The 24,117-nt window shown below is 35.4% G+C and overlaps 1 protein-coding gene across 1 annotated transcript; it reads left to right on the top strand.

Moving 5' to 3' along the window:
* Nucleotides 1-3,610: 3,610 nt before the first annotated feature.
* LOC124533381 (myelin transcription factor 1-like) lies at nt 3,611-23,919 on the top strand. Its single transcript, XM_047108609.1, has 16 exons — nt 3,611-3,636; nt 12,004-13,055; nt 13,756-13,828; nt 14,050-14,090; nt 14,663-14,821; nt 14,994-15,276; nt 15,427-15,624; nt 15,824-16,031; nt 16,133-16,296; nt 16,391-16,488; nt 17,319-17,532; nt 20,590-20,799; nt 21,191-21,253; nt 21,491-21,780; nt 21,886-22,046; nt 22,340-23,919. Exons 1-16 carry the CDS (start codon nt 3,611-3,613, stop codon nt 22,649-22,651), a joined length of 3,552 nt encoding a protein of 1,183 aa, XP_046964565.1. The 3' UTR covers nt 22,652-23,919.
* The last annotated feature ends 198 nt before the right edge of the window (nt 23,920-24,117 follow it).

The raw sequence follows: 24,117 nt of genomic DNA, 5'->3' as shown, positions 1-24,117 counted from the left end.
TTGTGTCTGAAAAACAAATCAATTTAATTAAAATATGTATCTTATCAACAATCTAAAATTTATTCTACCATACAACTGTATTATATATTGCTGTATACATTGATAAGTCCCGTCTACTGAATTTTACATTCAGACAACAACAGCCTGTAAATTACCCACTGCTGGGCTAATTCTCTCCCTTTGAGAAGGTTTGGAACATATTCCACCACGCTGTTCCAATGCGGGTTGGTGGAATACATAAGTGGCAGAATTTCTATGAAATTTGTCACATGCAAGTTTCTTCACGATGTTTTCCTTCATCGCTGAGCACGAGATGAATTATAAAGACAAATTAAGCACATGAATCAGCGGTGCTTGCCTGGGTTTGAAACCGCAATCATCGGTTAAGATGCACGCCTTCTAACCTCTGGGTCATCTCGACTCCGAATCCGAATGTGAGTACTACTTACTTACATTCGGACATTTCGTCAAAATTTTAAATTTGTCTCGCACCACCTTGATGTCCGAAAATCTACAACAGCGCAATTTTAAGTTATTTTCTGCCGCACAACCACTCTGTGGAACCAGATTTGGCCGGCGGTTGTTTCGAACCGATACAACTTGGAAAACTTTAAGAAAAGAGCGAACACCTTCCTTAAAAGACGGCAACGCACCTGCAAGCCCCCCAATGTAGCAGATGTCCTTAGACAGTCGTGTTGCTCGTTTGCCATCTATACCATCAAAAATTAAAAAAAAATAAACAAATATGGCTGAATTTTGACTCATACTGACTAACCAGACTATAAACACAGCTTAGCACATAAAATGTATTTTAAACTATTATATTTCACGTGGTGGTAGTAACAGCCTATTAATTACCCACTGCTGGGCTAAGGTCCCCTCTCCCATTAAGGAAAGGGTTTGGAACATATTCCACCACGCTGTTTAAATTGGTGGAATGCACATGTGGCAGAATTTCGATGAAATTAGACACATTCAGGTTTCCTCACGATGTTTCCTTTACGGCCGAGCACGAGATGAATTATAAATAAAAATTAAGCAGATGTATAAAGTGGTGGTTGCCTGGTTTTGAAAACGAAATCATCGATTAAAATTCTAACGTTCTAACCACTGGGCCATTTCGGCTCCGTGGCTGTATGCAATTCCACTTTGGTAGGTACAAACCACTGGTATTCAACCACCAAGCAGTAATACTTGTGTTGCGATTTGAAGATTGAGCGAGTCTGCGTAACTATGTACTATGTTAAACTAAAATTCTTATACTGATATGTTCAGTAGTTTTTGCAAGATCAAAAAAAAAACATTTCATATGTCTTGATATACAGTAATAACTGATTTTGATTTCAACTGCAGTCGTACATATTTTAATTACGATCAACTCATACCAACATGAAACTATAACATATACAGATGAGACTTTCTTAAGCATTATTAATACTTATATTAATTTTATAAGAGTTATAGTTTTATAAAATCTCACTAAATGATAATATATAATTTAAAATAAAGATCGTAATATAATTTTTAAGATCCCGTGCTGATTAATATGACAAAAACAATATATTACTGTACGTAATATTTATGGTAGTTTATTTTAACATACAAGTCCTATCTGTAAGAACAATTTAAAAATCTTTAAAATATATGACACACAAACTATTCCAAAGGTCAAGGACCTCCAATGTGGAATTTATTAACACAGTAATCCGAAAAGTTAGTTAGGCTTTAACATTCAAACAAAGTAAATTAAGATACTTAACCTTGTTGGGAAGTTTGATCCAATAAAACAAAGTTCCGAACAAACGAATGCATTAAAGTCACCCGCAAACTGATCCAATCGTAATATCGCACTTCCAGACATCGAAAGTTAGTATGCATTGACTTTGAAAAGTCGTCCAAAACTAAGTTGGGTTATGTTTATGAAACTATTCGGATGCGGGCGTGTGCCGCCGATACACATGCAAGAACTCGCGCCCAACTCTAGGCATAGTTCGCTAAGTGGAACAGCTGTAAAACAAAGTAGCGAAGGGTCTAGGAACTTAGTGTGTACGTTGGCAACTATTCGGGGCCCGAACAGCGAACACATGTCCTCCGAAGGCGCGACGGAGGCGTCGCGGCGCGTCGTCGCTTTGCAACTTTGACAGTTTAATTCGGAAAGCACGGGCGCGGCCGACGACCGCGGCCGTTTTATAAATAAGTTAAACTAGGTTTAACAAAGTATTGCTGAGGATGATAACGAAGCGGCGCCTACGCTCCGCCCCTCCCCCGCCAGGGCCGCGTACAGATAAACTTTTAAAATGACTTTGGAAGCTTTTGAGCTTTTAATCGGCAAAGTTGTACAGACAGACAGTTCGGGCACAATCCTTGAACCGCTTGCGCCGGCGACGGCGGCCGCAAAACTTTGTTTTACAGGACTACTTTTCTTCTTGTTTCAAGGTTGGACTCTTAAAACAAACTCCGGTTCGACGGAGTTCGTGAACTCGGGCGCCAACAATTTACAAATTTCTCTCTTTCATAACAACTAACTGCCGCTCGGCGCGCGGCGAAAGTTGTCCTGCGTAGATCTTAATCGCATTGTCTGTTGCGCTCGCGGCTCCAACAGCTGATTGTGACGACACAGTTTATCGAACTTTTGGATAAATTTGACTACAATACATTGTGGAATAACAGCTGCGGAATACATAAAGCGTTGTTTCGCTTGGGTCTATGGAAGTCAAACACTGTTACAATTAATATCTATATAAAGTAACTGTACTGGAACTAAGACGTAAACTTAAATGGCAATGACGATATATAACATTTTTAAATGGACGGTTGCCTGCACCCTCTGATCCACTTATTCAATTTGTTTAAGTGACACTGATAGCGCGACAGTGGTCAAAAAAACTCGTCTGCCAAATTTGACGGCACCCCTGGCGACCGGCGGCGCCTTCTTTTTTCAGTTTACGCCTCACCTGCCATAGACCGGCAAAGTGTCGTCACGTCAAAACACTGATTGGCTTTTGAATTGAGCGTTTTCGCACTCGTTTCTAGAATTTATACCCGCAAATTTTGTACCTACAAGAGCGTATGTTTCTTTGTTATTGTCCAGAAGTATAAACTGTTTTGCTTTATACGAGCTTACATGGGGGAGTACAATTACTGGTAACCGTTTCTTTATGTAGTATATTGAGTTGAAATGCAGGTATATATTGGGTATTGCGCGTAAATTTTACGTAACTAGAAATAAATAGGTTGCGGGTGTGTGGGGCGGGGCGGCGTGGGCGCGGCGTGCGCGCGCAGCCGCGGCGCTCCTCCCGCGCGGTCTGCACTCGGCCTCCGCATAGTCCGCGAATCGCGCCCCGCGAGGAACCCGCGCCGCGGTACTCGCTCCGTAACTCTTCGCCACTCTCCGCTGCCTTGGCCATCCTACGAACTTTTTTACCGTAGCTACGCTACGCAGTGCTACGAACTTTCATAAACTTACTTACCAATACGCTTTATTTTTTTAAACGAATTGGCGTAAATTTTGTGCAGTGTAAATATAATATAATACATTAATTTCTAATTTAGTGAACTCGTGTTACAAACTTTTGTGCGTGATGAGGGATCGCCCCTCACTTTTATAGCGATGTCGGCTCTTGTCCGACAAGTTTGGTAAGTCATATACATATTTTCGAAAATTTTCTAACGCGAATATTTTTTTAAATATTAAACGTCGTGTCCGACACATTTTTTCTTGGTGCGTGTCCAAAGTTCGAAACATGTCGGTTTTATTTCAGCAGTGAAATATTCAAGAAGTGTTCAAGATATAAATTTAAAAAACGTTCACGCACAAATCCCACGCTTATAAAACCATTTCACGAAATGCTTTCAAAGTAGGAAATGTAAACGAAATATTATAATAATGCTGATAGTATTGATATGAATAATTATTGTATGTTTAGTGTGTTGATTATTTCAAGTCGGTTGGCATATCTGTAATCAAATCAGAGGTTAAGCGCGAATTGTCAAACGACCGCGACGTCATTAGGCTGCTGAGGGAATACGTAATCGCGCGACGATAAATGCTTCAGTAAACCTTTACTTAACCACACGAACATTACTTGAACAATCAATTTACATACATAATTGAGTTATATTGTTTGACTTGATTAGCTTCTATGCCATTTTTTATAACATTTCTTAAGACAATTAATGTTTAAACAATAATTAAAAAATAAAATATATTTAAATCACTATTTTGTCATAAAACAAACTTTTAAACGAAAATTATTGTATAAACAAAAGTGATATGTTGAAACATATCAAATTTCCGAAGTCGGAAGACGAAATAAAAACGAAAAATTTGCTGTAAATAAAAAAGACTACATTCAATTGCAAAAGTAACTTGTCCCATTTCGAATTTTAAAATAAAATATTTCAGCGATACAGCAATATATCAGATCTAAATTTTATTCGCAAATCAGAACATTTAAATCATCTGGATAATTTTATTGTTATATTTTGTATGAATAAAAATGAATTGACTTGTTTACGAAATATCATCTTTGTTCGTCTTTAAAAAAAAAAAACAGGTACATTCACTTTTATTCAGTAGTACAATTAAATTTAATAAAAATATATATTCCATTCATCAATCGAAAATCCGAATATAGTACAAGTACAGCTTTTATACCCCTTTATAGAGCCAACAAAAACAAACATAGCGAGCTTGATTACTCATAAACACAAATAAGTCGAAATAAGGGCCCGCGCTTTAGCCAATAAAGGATAAATCTACCCTAACCAGATACATAGTTTATCATATGTTATAAAAAAATCTTTGTTTTGAAAAACACATTTCATTCAATACATCGATTAAATAATAGTTTAATATTAATAAAATATAATACGTATATAGAATTAGCTAAAACTGTGATTTGAAATTAGATGTTTTTATAATTTTCTTTGTTAAGTAATAAATAAAGTACGGATTTCATAGCAATCTATGAAATCAAAAATGCCAATGCGTATTGCGGTTCCCCAAAGATTCACTAATAGGGTTAACAATGCATCGCGTTTGTATATAAATAATAGGATACAATTTACTGACATTATTTGCGTCAATCTTTTATTGCTCGCACTAATATTTTATAATTTTCATAAACCAATAAAAGAAACCGATAAAAAATATATAAAACGTTCTCTAATCTTCACTTTAATAAATTTGTATTGTAGACCCAGCTAATTTTTAAAATATTTAAAATACTCTATAGGCTTACAGTATATTATTATCATGAAACCCCATTTTTCTTCATATAATAATTTTTTACTTAAATATTAAATAACTGATTCAAAGAAATGCTTTATTGTTAAATATTTTTAATCTACATCAATATAAAATTTAAAATTGTTTGGGCTTATATACGATTTAACAATAAAATTCACGACTCAATTTGTCTACTAACCAAACATTCTCATAAAAAATCATTTTCGCTCGTTACGTTTAAAATTGAATGTCAATGCAAAATTCAAAACGGTTTTTCGTTAGAATTCAAATTACTTATCCTGTACGAGTATAATACGTTCGAAATTCAAATTTTCCGTAAAACCGCTGTTGATTTAAGTCATACGTAAACGTTTACCGCAGGTAGGGTTGCCACTAAACGGATTTCACGTGTGCCGATCTTGATAAGCGTTCAAATTGTTTCCACTGAAGCCGTTGAAGCTATCTGATGGGACAGCGGCCCGGACAGTTAATTGTGGTTTATTTTACACACAAATGTCTGTTCTCGTATTTACTCTGTCGAGTAAATTGTACGTTTAACAATGTTTCAATTCATAATCTTTTTACGTGTGTATTTTATTGAACGAAAAAGACAGTGAATTTCAAAGCCGAGCATGTAAACGAATACAATTACATTGAAAGAAAATTTAATTGTAAAATTTCACGTATTTGTATACTTATTAATGGTTCTTTTTTATTGTCATTTAAAAAGTAAAGCAAAGACTAACCGACATCCGTAGTTTAATTTGTCTGCATATATCTTATATATTTGAGATAATATTTATCAATATTAAAGTTCACATCTCATTATGTATTGTCAAAAAAAATATTATTATAATTCATTAAATTTTATAAAATAAACTTATTATAAAACTATGCTTCTAAAATACAATTTGGGTATTATAAACTTAAGTAATATACAAAATTAGAAACAATTTTATTTCCAAAGATGTACTAGATAACCTTCTCCGAAAAAATATTATTCATACTTGTAATACTTCATAAAAAAATTAACACTCGATAAGAATACTATGACGATTAGTGACGTCATAGTTGTTAAAGTGACATTACAAAACAAGCGAGTGAATGTTAAAGGATTATTGTAAGCATCTCATCGCATCCGCTGTGTATTGTATCTCTAGCGTAAACTAAATAAATATTGTAAAGGTAAATACAGAGCTTAGGTTAACATACACATAGTATTCTAATATTACAAACGTTCGAAATCTTATTAAATACTTTTTTCCAATTTCTTGATAACTTTGAAATTCTCGCTAAATCTATTATAATATATCAGTGCTTATTATTACTACGATATTATCACGATCAATGGTAGACTTTTATATACGTTAAGCGACTTCAATTTTTCTACTCTGATGAACGAAATTCTGTCGATTAATAATCCCATGTAAAACAATAAATAGTATATATGACAATTATCTACACTAATATATCTTAAATGTTTTAAAAGTAAGAAATAATTAATAATGTTAACATAAAATTTGTACTTAAATACTTACTCCTTATATATTTACTAGCGACCCGACCCGACATCTCACGGGTGCCATTTATAAAAAAAAGATATAATATGAATCTCATTTATACCTTATAGGAAGAATAATGAAGATTCCGGAGATTACCCTTTACAAAAACACAAATAAAATTTTATCTTCAATAACACATATTAATAATGTACATAGAGCACTGTGTACATTATTACTTATCTATCTACAATTATTTCGCTATCGTATATTTAATATTTACTTTTTGTTCAATAAAAAGCAACAACATCGTTTCAAAGTATAAGGGATACAAGGCCCGATCGTATCGATGCGAGGGCCTACACATTACACGATAACCCTCGCTACGAGAGCTCCCTCCGAACAGGGCTGGTTTTACAAATAAAACGAATAATATTTTAGTTTATGTTAAAATGTGTAAAATAATTATAAACTGATTATTTTTCCTAAAAATCATACCGAGACACATTAAACAGACGTAAATATCGAATTTTAAAAATGGAATTGTATTAAATGAATACTTAGTAGTAGTATATTTCTCAATATCTAGTATATAAGTGTTTTGTCACCTGCATTTTTAAGAGGTTTTGCAATACAGTTGAATTCAATTAATAGAACTGGCTTAAAATTAATTTGCAAGATTCGTACCACAGAAATTAAATTTTAAAAATATTGAATATAACTACTATATATTTTATTCGTTCCATTTTTAAACGTACTCATTATTTGAATTAATTGTGTTACAAATTCGATTTTTGAACAAATTTATGAATTTACCGTAAACATTATATTATTAAATATTTCACAGAAATCAATGCGAAATGAAAACTGACCTACTGGCAACCCTATTTTATTTCATTGAGGGGTTAGGGTACCTCGCTAGTTCACAATGCACCGCTCATAGTACTATTACCCCACTTATTTAAACTTAGTCCGAGTATTGATTTTTACACTCACATGTTGTTTTAATTTTGTTTTTAGCAACCATTTTTTACTTTATTCGGCCTACATTTATTTTTCAAACTACAAACAAGTTAATTCAAATAATGTTTGTAAAAACAATACACCACTCATAAAATATAAGTTTAATGCTTTAGACACAACTCAACTATTTCATTTCACTTCTACACGATAATTTTTCTTTATTGTCGTTTATACGTTATTTTGTTAAAAAGTAAGAACTTAAAAAAGACTAAGAAGAGTTTTTGTACTCGACTAACCACTTTTTTATTTCGTACAGAGATTGATTTGTGTTGCCAGTAACAATGCACATTTTTTACATTGTTAATTATAACTCTACATTTTTATAAACACATTTTTATACATTATATTTAAAATGCACTTCTAATTTCAATTTATTCGTTACGAAGAAGTTTTACCTTTACTTGAGGACAGCTATTATTAATTACTTCGAATATCAATTAAAAAATAATAACGTAAAACGGAAAGGTATGCAGTGTACATTTACTTTGAAATATAAAAGCTGTCCAAACATATTGCAAACACTTTAAGAAAGTATAAAGTAGTAAATATTTAACGATTTTGTCATCCAAATAAGAAAAAAACATGTTAATCTCACACATAATACATACGCTTCAAACTATCTTTTAAAGTTATATAAAATATATTTTCTACACGATTTTTAAAATCAAAAGCATTAGGTAAGCTTTAATCAACTATACATGTACTATAACTATAACTGTACATAAATAATAAAAAAATTATATATCAAAAGAAGCAGAAATCAAAATAATACTACAGTTAATACTATAAATAAAATTGAAGGCCTTAAAAAACCGTCTCAGATTTTTTAAAAGATAAAGATATTTAAAATATTTTCTTAAATAACGCCGTACTTACTTACACCGGATATAATTTTTTTAGCAAATAAATTTATCACAATAATTGTAGGCAGCCCCAATATGATGTAATGATGTAAATAAATACATATAATTACTACTACTCCTAAAACACTATTCAGGGCAAGATATACTTCATAATTTAAATATAATGAATATCTTCTTATTTTATTAAAAACTTTTATTATATTTTATTATTATACTCGACAAAGATCAAGATTTAGAAAACCATAATAGTATTAAACAGTTAAAAGATACATGAATTCAGAAACAGTTTCTTCATCTGTCAGTTGTTAAAATTTCACGAGTGAGATTAAATGCGAATTCTTACAAAATAGCAATACGGCCTCGATTTATAGAAATTGTTACCAATCTTATCTTACCAAAAATGGCTTACATGGCTTTATACAAAAAAAAGATATAAATATAGTAAAAATACACATCAACGTTCAGAAGAGTTTCGCCGTCGTAAAGGATTATTAACAATCCTATATTATAATCATAAAATGTAAAAAAGTGTAATGTTTATTTTGAGTTTTAAGTGAAGTTTTAATCGACTCCCTTTATGCTAAATAATTTAGCTTAAACGTGTTTTATAAAGACGTACAAATTTAACTTTTAACTAAAATCATCTATTTTATATAGAAATAAACTAAGCCTAAAACTATTTCAAATTAGTATTCAATAAGGAACACACTCGATAAGATTAGGACGATTCGATTGATATAAACGAAAACATACCTCACGATTCTTACTCAAGAACTTTACTGTATTCTAGATGTATAGTAGATCAGCTTTATGAGTGTTGATTTTAATTTACGCTAAAATCATAGTTAAATCAAAACTTTATACATTAAAATTGGAAAATAAAATAACATAAGAGGACACATTTTACTTTACAATATATTTGTGTCGTATTGCGTTCAATACGTATCATACAAACGTGTAGAGACACGTTATTGTCAGATTTTATTCTTAACGTTAAATTCATGTCCAGTTCATCGGAACCATCGGTCGTTATGAGATATAAACTTAAAGTTTTCGCTAAGTCCATTAAACGGGAAACTCAATTCGGGGCTCAGATCAAATTGGGAGAGTATTTATCTCCGCCAGGGAGTCGATTTAAAAGCAGAATCACGCGAGCACACGAAGCCATTATCGCGAACGCGCGATCCTCAGGCCGCGCCAACTCTATGAATCTAATCCACGGGATTTAGCTGCTGATTTACAGCCGAGCCGAGCCAACGAGGGCGCGACTGCTTGAAAGAAAAGTGATAATGTCTTAATCCTACCACACTCGAAATTTCTCCCTCCAATTTTATGGTCGCGCGCCCAGACGGCACGTTTTGATTTATGATTTCAATAATTAAGAATTCTAAGGTGCAATTTGAATTTGAGCCGCGATGTGGGGGCCCGCGGGAAGCCGAAGCCTGTTTGTTATTGCCACGGGGCGAGAAAGGGTCGCAGGTCCCGAGACTTACCTTTCGTTTTCTGAGGAATTATAATAGAGTTTCAAGAAATTACGACAGCTTATGGAATTCTTGTGAATATTGTAATAAATGCCAGAAATTTAAGACGTCACTAATAACATAACATTATAACGCAGTATTTTTTTAATATATTATTCTATTATATTAACAAAACTAATTATATTGAATTAAATAAAACCAGTTTTTACATTCCGACTGACAATATGAAATGCTACAGTTGAATCATAGCAAAGACCTTGCCGTCTAAGAGTCTTTACGTAATCCCGCTTCGCAATATAAGCGAGCGCCTGTCCTTATAACGCGCCCTAATCTCGCAGCATTACAATTAACGCGGCCCGAGATAACCCGCCACTCGCCACCCGCTGATAAAGGGTTCTACTTGCACTAGTTTAAACTGGTTAAGCGTCTACCGCCCTCAGGGTTTATCTAATTACCCTATACGAACACACACGTTTTCACAAACGAGCGTTACGACTCTCTCGGTCCGCTCGAAGCCAGTCCGCGTTACGGGTTTAATCTCAGCTATCTTTCGTTGTGACTCAGGGTGTGTCACGTACTTAAACGTTTGCCCGCGTCTACGTATTGGTATTTCGGTCTTCCGGTAAGCTCCTCGACATCTCAGTCAAGGGCTATCGACTATCTCGAATGCTACCGGACGTTTATTACACAAGTTCCGAGGAATATATCAAAACAATAAAATCGAGTGCACTCCTGCTGTATAGCAATGCGATTTTGTAATACTTGATTGTTATGAATATCAAAATTACAAATATATTTTGTCACTATGTATTTATTTCGATGAAAAATTCATTCGAAATAATTCAATACTTAAGTAATGAAAATTTTTATTTAAATTGTGTTTTTATTTATTTTTGTTATTTATAAATATATTTTGAGTTTTATTAATATTTTTTATATATTTCCATTTCCATCATTCATTTATATTTTATCTATTATCATTTTAATAATAATCGCCAATTTGTGGCAAACAGTTTTGTTTGGTGAGTCATGTCAGGTCAGGCCAGATCAGTTTTCCTTTTCCGTAATGCTATTTTCAATTTTTTTACCTACTAAAGTATTATCATTAACATTAACTATTTTTGGAAATTAGAGTCGGGAACAAAATCATATTATGTTTTCCTTATTTATTACGATTATTATGATCGAATTCTAACCAGTAGGAGACGAATACGCAATAAAAAGTACGTAGTACTGACAATTAAAAAGAATGAATTAATTCTACGCCACATCGACTGCTAACTTATAATAAGTTTGGGTATAAAATATTATATATAACCTCCGTGATTAGGCTGTCATTGTATAATGTAAAATGTCAAGTATGAAAAACTTATTTTAAAAACTTTTTTAAAAGTTTATTATTTATAATAAATAATTCGTTATTAAAAAATGACGCAACAAAAGAATTTAATCAAACATTTAAAAAATAATTATAAACATGTATTGCGTGGTGCGTTATAAATAAATCATTTGCAAATTTGTATCAAAATTTAATAAATTAACAACGAAATACGAGCAGCGGCGTGAAGAATGTTTCTTAACTTTATCATTTGTAGAAATATAAAATAGATTTTAAAATTAAATTGTTGTCTCTTTCTATATACATATTTGGCTTTTTAAAATAATATTTGGTCTGAAAGCTCTTGAGTGAAATGGTTTTTACGTGGGAACGATTTTTGTGCATTAAAAAACAATATAAAGTGCTTAAAATGTGATAACGTCGAGTGGAATCGCCGAGAATCATTTCCGCGTAAAAATATTTTGTTTGTGGATGGAAAATCGAATCGCAAGTACACTACTTTCTTTAAATTAATATATTCCTTTATATTTTACGTGGGAAATGAGTTTGATGGAACTATTTGTTCCAGGACGGCGCCGCTGAATACTCACACGACGTTGTCACAGATAACTAAAAGACGACTGGAGTTTGGAGTAGACATTGAAACATTTAGAGTCAACGATAGACGACAAGATCGAACAGAAAACGAATCGTCAATGGAGGAGGACATAGTGGGGAAACGACGCCGCCGCCTGCTTGACGACGACCGGAGAGATGAGACCGATCCTTACCATCTCAACTTTACGTCACACCGTCCCAATATTCTGCGTCACCATGACGAAGATGAGGAAGCACTCCTACAAAAAACTCAAAATGCATTGAGAACCCTTACGAATTGGTCCCGAGAACAAACTTCTATACCAGCTGATGACAACGAAGATGCAAATGATTTTGACAATCTTTTTAATGATAAACGTTCGGATAAAATGTTGCCATCTTCCCCATCTCAATCTTCCGATACCGCGGAACATTCACACAAAAGTTTTTCAATGCATAATCAGAACAACGATCATCAAACAAATACATACGACAATATTGACCACGACGATAACTCTCAAAGGACATTAAAAATGGAGCAAGAAAATAGTATAGATCATTATGACAAGGTAGATAAAAGTCCTAATCATTATGAGACGCCGAATTTCGACGAACTTGTAGATTCATCATCAAACGAACTAGAAATAGATATGTCTGATCGGATCGATGACAAGTACGAGGACGATAGAGAAGCTAAAAGAAGAAAAGGCGAAATAGCAGCTGTCAACAAAGAATCTTTGTACAACGCGTATAAGGCTGCAACAGCCTCATTACCATATTCAACTCAATCAGCATTCAAACCCCCAGCAGAAGTTAAGCATAAGATCCAAGGTTCCTCGTTTCCCAGTGAGCCATTCGGAGGGTACTCGCACGATCATGAAAAGAGTTCGTTTCATAAAGGATCAAAGCATTACACCGTATTGCAGCCAGCCGGCGCTGGATCTCGAGCTGCAACAGCTTTACAGGAGGCACGGACCGTACCCTCAGCTCAGCCAGCGCGGGACTCACGGCCTCTTACTGCACTTTCTCCACCAGTCGTCAGAGGTATAATTCAACTCTGACACACATAATCAAACTTTATTTACGACATTATTACAGGCAATTCCATGTTATGCACGGGTCAGAGTTTGTGTCATAGTTTTTCTCTATTTATAACAAGAGAGTTATATTCAAAAGTTTCATTTATTTAATAAAGCATAAACGTACATTATAGAAATCTAAAATTCTAAATGATAAAAAATATAATATTATTAAAACGTATATCTCGTGAGTAACTTACAATTCTATCTGAATAAATATTTTTCAACTCTTCAACCGTAAAATGTTATTGTAATATGTACCTAAGCTTTATAATAAATAATCGTACATTTCAAAGGCGTCTCTCATAATTCAATCGGCGACATATAGAGTACGCTCAAACTCCACCTACGTCAATACAGTATATAATGTATGTAGAGATTTTCCTCGTATTTTGGGTTTACGTCATGCAATAAAAACGGGTCAGGGGATTGGGCGGGGCGAAGTCGTGCCGCCCCGCTACTCTTAAAAGAAAAATTGTCAGTCGGACCGCGCAGCCGCCAGGCGTTCTTTATTTTTTCTTTTAAGTTGTGGAGAGGGTGGGGCCGGAGTGGTGGGCGGTGCTGCGCAGGTACGCCCCGCGGCACGCCTGTCGGTATCGATCGCGCTCCCACGCCCCCACTCGATGATTAACAAAATACTAATTTGTTCATCGAATTGTCCGCAGAAGGCAACAAGTGTCCAACTCCTGGTTGCAATGGGCAGGGCCACGTTACTGGCCTCTATACGCACCACCGAAGGTGAGCTTGATGATTAACATGTATTTCAGAGCCACGATGACGTCACTATATTGAAATATAATATTCAACATAAACGAGAAACATAATTACTTACAAAAATAACATAATAATAACAATACGCAATCTGCGATAGCTAGTTAGTCCGAACATGAATGATTAATATTACGATAGGTATCATGTATTATTTACATAGGATTGATATATGATTGTTTTTTCATCAGTCTGTCAGGATGCCCAAGAAAGGATAAGGTTACCCCTGAAAGTAAGTAGAGTACACTAGATTCTATATGAGAGTTAATATTTCGGTTGGCATATTATTTATTTTCGTATTAGTTTATTAAATACTTTTTTAAAAATGTTTTGTTTAGTATGTTATATGTATGTTGTTATGCAGTTACTTTTATTAGTTATTTCAATAATATTGTAATTAATTTGTTACTTATTTTCAATGCTTTTTACATTTATAATTTACATAAAGTTTAAAAAGATAATGTAGTCAAACCACATTACTTAGATAGTGTTCCGTTTAATTAAGACATCCAATGACTATTTAGAGATTTTGCTTCATTAATTATATTAGATAGTATCTCCAACATTATTGTTTCTGAATGAGTATAAATAAAGTCTTGGAAAACTTTTTCATCAATATTCTCTAATCTTAAACATTACGAAATACTTAAAATTCATTTCTAAATTATTCTTGAAAGAGTAAAATTGATATACCTATTTATCTATTGGAACCTATTTAAAGTATTTCTTTATATTTAAAAACAGCAGCCCCATATAGTCTTGGGTTTTAAAGACTTCTCTGGTAAAATAGTGGTTTAATAACAGTATTGGCGTTGCACGAGACAATCCTAAAGTGTCCTACACCCGGGTGCAACGGTCGGGGTCACGTCAGCTCAAACCGCAGCACGCACCGGTCTCTCTCCGGGTGCCCGACAGCCGCTGCACGCAAGGCAGCCGCTCGCTCTCAAAGAGGACGACCTCCAGGTATAACCTACTGCCCTACAAAACATTTTGATAATCGACAAGACTTTACGAACATTTTTGTTAGATAGAACTAAAATATGTTAACGAAATCGAACTTCCTTTTTGTCAAAGTCATAGAAAATATTATTGCAACAAATAAAATACAAAAATTCAATTAAATATATTTGTTTAGTGCTATTACCATCACAACTCCCGCCGTTGGCGCCAGCTGCGCCCGTTAGTACGTCAACTGAAACATTAACCGCGGCCCGTGAACGCGAAAGACTTCAAGCGGCATCGCCGCGGAGTCCACCCGTGAAACGCGAGGCTCCCGAACTGCTTGTACCGAAGCGAGAGGCGGCCGAGCCCGAGCGCGACTCCCCCGGCATGGAGACGCGCCACGCCGGCTACGGCGCGCCGCCTGATCAGCGATCACCGTACGAGCGACCCCCAGATGACCACGTACGGTCTTACAGGTAACCAAAAGATTCTTAAATAAAAAACAATTAACACGTACAATAGAGACAAGTGATCAATTCTGTCATTTCTAGCTCTACGTGATAAATATTTAAACAAATACATATGTTAGAAAGAGCTCTAAGGTAAACTCAATAATATTCTCCTAGTCAAATGAACGAGGCTCGATATGGCTATGAGACTCGTTGCTACGAAGGAGCACCAGCTTTCGAGCGCTATGATCCCGCACAATGTCCCCAGCGGCCCTACGGATGGGAAGACGAACGTTATCACGACCCTCATCTACCAACACCTATGAAAACGGACCAGTCAGAACAAGAGACTAATTCTGGCCCCATATATCCTAGGTATGTGGATTGCCTTCTTTTTCACTTCATATTTATTTAGTTATTATTAAGAATAGCCTTTATGTGGTAAACGGGACTTTAATAAGATATTTCCATCTCTAAAATTGCTTATAATCAATTGATAAAATCGCGAATAAAACTTCATAATTGGCCCAAAAAGAATCCTTCTCTGATTAGTCGTTGCGACTTGTCCGTCCAGACCAATGTACCATTATGAAGCCGGTGGAGTAGGGGGTGTGGCGGGCGTCAGCGCGATGGGTCCAGGCGTACCCCCCGGTTTCTCCGCGATCAATCTCTCGGTGAAGATAGCTGCTGCACAGGCGCAGCGACCACGCAGTCCCACGCCTAGAGATCCTCGTGATCCACGGCCAGCTATAGATCTTTCCACGTCTAGTGGTAGTCCACAGGTGAGAATTAGATGCAGTGTCTTGCTCCAAACACATTAATTAAAATGAGCCTTGCTTTTTTCGTAAATAACATTGTATGATGACGCCCATTTATGCAACAGGGTCCATATGCATCACCGGTGTACACGAGTGCCGGTGGTGGAGGTGGGGGCGGAGCCCGAGGCAGCCCGCAGCCGGGCGCTTCGCCTCAGCTTACAGCCAGTCCCCAAGTTCCCAGTCCACAAGGCCAGACTCTCGACCTTAGTGTGTCCCGTTTACCACATAGGTGAGGCAATTTATGACGTATAATTAAAAAGTTTATGTAGGAAATTAGCTCATTTAATTCTTTTTCCTAATCATTTCTTTTTTACTTTAAACAGTCGAAGTTTTCCCGGTAGCGTCTCCTACAGCCGAGAATCAACACCAGACAGTGGAGGAAGCCATCCATACCTTGAAGCGTACCACCGAGATACTGCTGGTAAGTTTACTTTTAAAAGGAATTCAAGCGTGTGAACAAATGATGCTCCCAAAAAACTAGAACGACAGTGGAATAACAACATGTATAGGGCAATGTAGGCGTACCCCACGAGAGCCACAAAACATGCGATACAAATTAAAAGCTACCACGCTAATAACTCCCGCAAGTATTGCACGCCGCACACTCGCTCCGAGTACATTGCTAATCCTGCTCGGCAGGCGTGCTGATGACCTTGATGCGGTTACGTGTGTTCGCGTGGAATGTCTCGTACATTCGCGTTAATTAAAATGTATACTTGGCACTTTTACAGATTACGCCGGGTTTTATTAATGTTTTATGTATTTACGCATTTCTTTTTGTTTTCAACTGAACAATGGTTAGGTTGAAATTTGTAATTTCATATCTTTAATTGCACAATTACACTTTGGCTAATAACACTATCTAGCGATTAGTTTGTACGTCTGCCGATTGTGGTTCCATGTTTGAACCAACCGAAAAAAAAATTGGTAATTTGTGCCTAGAAATTCTCAGTAAGTAGTAGCCTGGCTAAAGGAATTACAGATCGCACTAAAAACTATTAGTTCGATATATTATGTCGGGTCGTGGTGGATAGCCTTATTTTGAAAGTGACAGAGTAAAAAATTCACCCGTTACATTCCTTTACGGTTGTCCTCTGTAATGTTTACCTACTCTAAAAGCTAGTCTGTGATCTCCGAAATTTGGGACAAAAAAATTTTTTAAGAAACAATTGCTAATTACTGATTATACTCCTCTTGTTCTATCTAACATCGAATACCACAAACCAACAGATATCTATCCTTGTTTATTAGGTTACGGCGGTGTAAGCCCTCACCCTGTAGCTGGTTACGGTCTCGCTCAGCCGGATTACGCTGCGGCAGCTGCCGCCGCCGGCTACGGTGGTTACCAGTACCAGTGCGGCGCGTATCCACCTCCGCCCGCGTATCCACCGCACGCGCCACCGTACTCTCCGCCTTGCTACATGCCACCGCCCCACACGCCTCATGACAAGCCGAAGGATAGCAGGTGAATATTATATCAGAACTGTCATATCAGTACTTAGGTATAGCTATTTTGGTTTGATGTTAGAAATTACCACAAGTCGCGACTCCACAAGATACTGCAGCTAACAAAAGAAAATCGAAGGTAAATAGGATCATATTAGCTATAGTGTCACAGGTAACAATACATGCAGCGAACCTACCACTACTCCTGCCTGTCACTATCCTGCCTCTGTAGTATCGACATCGAAAGTTACGTGTAAAATGTGGAGGTTTCCATATATTATGCATCCTTCCTCTCCACGGTCGGCTGTGTTCGGCGTCTATCCCCTCCCACCCCGACAAATGCTGATGTGAAAATATGTTCTTGGGAAATTGAAAACAGATCGTACCGGCGGGTTATATCGCAATTTCATTTTTAATCAAGCAGCTTTTGTCTCAGTAAAACATATAAAAATAAATAATTTTATAATATAAACTAATAATTACTCTATATTTTAAATATCATATTGAATTAATTACGGTTAAAAATACTCTACATATAGTACGTAATTCTATATTGTTATCAGTAAACCGAAGTTAAAAATGCAAATAAAGATTACATTAAAAAAATCTACTCTTATCGATGAAGTTCCAGCATTCTCATTAAGACGCGGTGTTGAAATAGTTATTTTTCGACACAATGCTTAATCTATATTCTTTAAAATGAAAATTGAGCACAAATAAGAATAATTAAATTACATAATAAACTCGTACATACTGTATGAGTATATAGAATATATTTCATACATTCATGGTCATGATTTAATCTTTGACCATTTGAACCCCGACAAAAAAAGTTATTATAATGTTTTTTTTTTCTCGTTTATAATAGGTACTAAACAAAATCTATAAAACAAGTCATATAATAAATTAAAGTCTATATAATATTGAGTAATTTATCTTTATTTATAATTATATTATTAGGAAAAACAAAAATGAAATAAATATAAAAGAATGATTAAATTTTTAAACGGGTCGAAGTTAGTATTAATACATATGTGCCCATTACTTAGTGTTGCCACTATAATCAAACCAGAATCGAGCAATTTAACTGTATTACGGTTCACAATTTAAATTATTTACAAGAACATCAATAATATCGGTATATTGATTTAAAGAACAATTGAAATAAAAAGTATGAACACATTTATTGTATTATAAGTGAATTATTGTACTAATATCATAAAAATAAATGTCGTGTACTGTTATATACAAACGCATGAGCATTACAATATCACACAATTGTTTCATAGTGTGAGATTTCGAACGTATCTCTCATAGCGAAGTCACACTCGATGGTTCAGTCTAAATATACCGGCGGCAGCGCGCGCGCACGCCGTGCGTCGGACGACGCTCTACATAAATATAGATAAGATATACATACAACAAACGTACCACAAAATCAACTATGCGACGAAACAGGTGAGATACCGGATATAAACAGTTCCAATAAACTTTTAACTAATTAAAATAATATATTTTTATATTTTTCCAATAGTTGTAATACGCGTGCAATAATACATTTGTAAACATTTACAACGTTTACGTAAACAGTGACCGTGTAAAAGGCATTTCGTTTACGATATTTTTTGCTACCGTTTAACAGTAGGTTAACGACTTAATGACATCGCTCTTGTATACAACTAAATTATAAACAAGAAAATGCCGTAGAGTAGGCGGGTTGCTATTATAATTAGACGAGCATTTATAGAAAAAAATATGCCAAATATAAATGTACACCGATCGTTGGTGACGTCTGATTTTAAACGAATGAAACTGTGCTATCTATTGCTTAATTATAGTATTATTTATTTGCAATAGTTATCACCGCGACGACTTTTACGGAAAGTCGTGTTACCGGATACGGGAGTCGAGAGAGCTAATCCAGTGTCCCGTGGAGTGCTGCGATGGGTCCGGTCACATTTCAGGCAACTTCGCAACTCACCGCAGGCAAGCGGCGATATTAGCGCACTTATAGAACAGAAACGCAATAAAAGCAATTCAATGCAATACTAGTGCAATGCAATATACGCCGACCGCAATATAAGTGTGACAATTTGTGCTCTGTTCCCACTTTGCGCATTTCCGTAGTCAATTGACTGTGCTCGAGGTTTCGCTGTAAACTAACCGCATGGCAGAAAGCTGATTTGATGTACGAACGTTATCAACCGACGTGTTTTACTTTTACAAATTAATTTATGATTTGTTAATTATTAAAATATATTTGTAAGTTGGATAAAAATAATATATGCTCATGTGTATGATATAAAGACGGGTGTAAAGTGCATAAACGTAACGCTAATTATAGTATACAGATGCAAGTTCGCTCATAAAACTCCACAGATGTTTCACACTTCCGATTATTTTTATCACTCCAAAGTGGCTATGCTTTCACATTCTCTTAAACGGAATTAAATTCGATGAATGTTAAACGTTTTTAAATACAAATAAGTGACTTTAATATGATTATCGCATTGAGGAAAACCTCAAGAATAACTATTTTTAAACTAAAATAATGCTGGGAAACTCTTTCATATTATTCCAATTATGTTATCAAGTCCCGACACATACTTTTAATTCATAAGCCAAATATATAAATTATGCTCGTTAAAACCACTTAATATTTTAAACAGTCGTCTATCTAAATTTGAATATTTTTAAAAAATAGTTTGATGTTTACGAATTAAAAATATTAGTTTGCAGACAATCGCATGCTCTAACCTCTTTTGTGTTTATAACCTTGATGTTATTTAACAAATTATATATCTAGAAGAAAACAAATAATTTAAAGCAAGACTTATTATTATTTTTGAATTTTAAAATTGAATACACAGTATGAATGTCATAAGTAATGCTAATGAACCAGTACAGCCGATTCAACTAACACTTTAAATGTAGATCAGTCTAAGCTAAACGGTCTATTGACAGTTCACTATGAATCATTGTAACATGTTTTATGCACTACATTATCAAGACATAACATTGAGATGTATGTTATAGTAAGTTGCCATACGTTACAACGGCACGCCATTGTAAGCAGTTTGTATATGTGCAGCCTGTCGGGGTGTCCGCGCGCCGACCGATCGCAGCTCCAACCGCACTCCCAAGAACTGAAATGTCCCACTCCCGGCTGCGACGGCTCCGGTCACGTGACCGGCAACTATTCATCACACCGGTCGCTCTCCGGTTGTCCCAGAGCTAACAAGCCAAAAAGCAAGCCGAGAGACGGACAGGATTCCGAGCCCCTTAGGTGAGACGAGAAAACTAATTTGATTGCCTGACGATGATAATATATATATATCTTTACAAAATATTTGACATGTGTTACCTTAGAGTTAGATATATTTTCGGAAACGATTAGCCTTATTTGTAGTCTATCGCCATAGAGCTATAGCCAAAAGTACATTTGCGCCATTTCTGACTCTGAGTAATGATAGCAATCGTGTAACTCGTTTACGTAACGAACGATGGTCAACAATGGTCAAATTTTAAAACATGACTTTGAAAATTAATTATTCAAATAAATGTAATTCATACATAGATAAGATATAATAAACACCCAATCTTTCAACTCATAAATAACCCCAAGATTTTTGGTAACGTCTTTACAATAAGTTTGATGGTATTTGCACGCTGCTTAGATGCCCTATACCGGGCTGTGACGGATCTGGACATGCTACAGGGAAATTCTTATCGCACAGAAGGTAAGAATAGAAGAAATGTAGAAAGCTTTCAAATCAAACATCTAACAACGACTTGAACTCTATATGTTTTAGGCATTTATAGTGTAGACTTAAAGGAAAAACATTATTTGTTGGAAAATATGAAATTAATCACGATATCAAAAACTTACAAGCATTTTGGAATGTAACATACTTTAGTAGAGGACGTTAAAGTGTATAATTACGCATGATAAGAATTCCATTTAACATTTTCCATAGCGCTTCTGGATGCCCGATTGCAAATCGGAACAAAATGCGAGTACTAGAGAGTGGAGGTAGCGTGGAACAGCACAAAGCAGCTGTGGCGGCAGCAGCGTCCGCAATTAAATTCGACGGCGTGAATTGCCCGACGCCCGGGTGCGACGGATCCGGACATATAAACGGGTCCTTTCTAACTCACCGTTCATTGTCCGGATGTCCGGTTGCCGGAGCTACCACGCCCACACCGCAACCAAAGAAACCGAAATATCCGGATGACATCACGCCACTTTATCCAAAACCCTATTCAGGTTGGTGTATTTTGCATTAGAATAAAAGTTTTATTAATATATATTTCCTCGAAATTGATTAAATATATTTATTGATTTCTATATATGTATTTGTTTCTGTGACAGGTATGGATATTAACATGCAAACAGGCGGAGGAGAGGATCTCATGACGCTGGAACAAGAGATAACTGAATTGCAACGCGAAAACGCAAAAGTGGAGTCTCAAATGATTCGTCTAAAGTCAGATATTAATGCTATGGAATCACATCTCAGTCAGGGCGAAAGAGTAAGTAGAAACAAAAAAATCAGTAAAAAAAATTTCTTTCCTTTAATCTCTCATTGGTTCAATTCAAAGTTTTTAAGAAACCAAAATTTATCATATCTTTGTCTGATAACGTAGATGGTACAGTCATGGCTCCAAACATCCAACTTTGAGTGCTACTAACATCACATGAGTTTGTGAGTACTGCTTACTTTCTATGATACGGTAGCCACTCCAAAGATGAGCCAGTATCCCCAACGTTTTGTAACAAAGCAGAATACGTAGAATAAAAAATAACCAATCGATTATCTTTTCAGGACAGTCAGATGATAATGCAACGAACCAGCAACATCAATGAATACTACGAGAGTCTCCGCAACAACGTGATAACTTTATTGGAACACGTGAAAATCCCGGGAGGCGGAACGGCAAGCACGGCTCCCGCGCCCGGTGCGCCCCCGCCACCCGTCCCGGGCGTCAAGCCCGCCCACGATAACTTCGACTCGTATCTGACCAAACTTCAGACACTCTGCTCGCCGGACGGCTACTGTCCCGATGAAAACCGACCAATTTACGAAACAGTGAAAAATGCACTTCAGGACTTCACAGTTCTTCCGACGCCTATTTAAGGCTCACCCAGCGCCGCCGACGAAGAGCGACATTGATATTGTTAGCTATTACGATTGCCATCGGCGGAGCTTAATTAGAATGACGTTTATTCCGTTGTGTACGATGAAAACTTTCTAATATTAGAGCTATTTACCAAAGGTGTATCTTTTAAGACTGTCGACGTTTATGTCAAATCGAATGCAGTGAATGATTAATATAGCTGTGTACAGTGTCGAAAACGTGAAAATCTCCTACGGACATTATGTGGTCTCTTTAGATAATGATGTCTATTTTATAAACCGTTGTATACGATGTGTGACTTCTTTAAGGCATCACGTTAACATTCGAAAAATTCGATTATTAATGGTTAAGATGGACTTAAGTTTAAATTAAAATGAATTTTAAACACTGTTACTCGTATATGCTTAATATAAGTTTTATGTTAGGTGAAGTTTATACAATCGCATGTAAGCTATTTTAGCCCCACCAATTCACCGACCGGGTTGCAAAGTGTAAATATGTACGTATTTCATTAATTAGATATTATTTTAGAAATGCCAGGCTACTGTCGAAGTGGACGGTGTATAGAGAAAATAAAATCACTTTGTCAAGCAAAGAAACGTAATATATAGAAAATAAGAATATAACTCTATGTTTATGTTCATACTGGGAATGTGCCAAACGCTTCCGCAGGAGCACCTGATCGCTGACATATTAAGACTATTATTGGTATAGAAATGATGAAACGAAAATTAATAAACATTTAGAAGACTCTAGTCAGTTTGTAAATAAATTGTGAATACATAGTTGCCACGTCTTAATGACGTTCTTATTTATATTAGGAAATAAAACGATCTCATTAGATCAAGTAAGTTAAATAATTCAGTCATTAATTGATAACCAAATTAGGTGTAAATTAATAATTTCTTTGTTAGCCAATGTTCACTCGCTGTGATTATGTTACGTGTTACTTATTTATTGTTACCTTTAAGGATGTGATAGCTCAAATCGAGACGGGTTAGCGTTATTTTGCAATATATTATTTGTAGCGCTTCACTCAGTGCAATTATTGTTTTAACTGTAGATAAGCAACGCAGGATGTTTTGTTAAATATTTTATAAATTCATCGACAATTTCTCTTTAAATCACATTGGTACACAGATCAATAATTATATTCGCATTTAAATATTAAACCTATTACTATGTTACTACTCTGATTGTCATATACGTTTCTGTAAAATATTGAGTATGTGTTGTTAAAGAGAATAAAAATAAATACTGAAATACCCGCTTATATTTTTATTTCAAAATATGACAGTCCTCCCAAACAATCGACTTCGATAATGGCTAAGCCTGAAGATTGCTTCCAATGTGTAGATCGAGCGTTTGGCTTGGCTTTTATGTACCTAACTGTAAATTCGAATCAGGCTACGTATCGGTTTTTTAAAATTAATCATAGAAAGATTATACAAAAGCTTTAAGTAAG

Source organism: Vanessa cardui, chromosome 11 (genome assembly GCF_905220365.1).
Source record: "Vanessa cardui chromosome 11, ilVanCard2.1, whole genome shotgun sequence".
In the NCBI taxonomy this organism is placed as follows: domain Eukaryota; kingdom Metazoa; phylum Arthropoda; class Insecta; order Lepidoptera; family Nymphalidae; genus Vanessa; species Vanessa cardui.
This window is presented reverse-complemented; position numbering and strand designations above follow the sequence as displayed.

What these genes read in the sequence shown, in the direction of transcription:
- LOC124533381 (XM_047108609.1), top strand. Translation starts at nt 3,611, where the DNA reads ATGTCGGCTCTTGTCCGACAAGTTTG. An exon ending in GACCACGTACGGTCTTACAG is followed by an intron (nt 15,277 to 15,426) that starts GTAACCAAAAGA and finishes ATATTCTCCTAG; the next exon opens with TCAAATGAACGAGGCTCGAT. An exon ending in CGTCTAGTGGTAGTCCACAG is followed by an intron (nt 16,032 to 16,132) that starts GTGAGAATTAGA and finishes TTTATGCAACAG; the next exon opens with GGTCCATATGCATCACCGGT.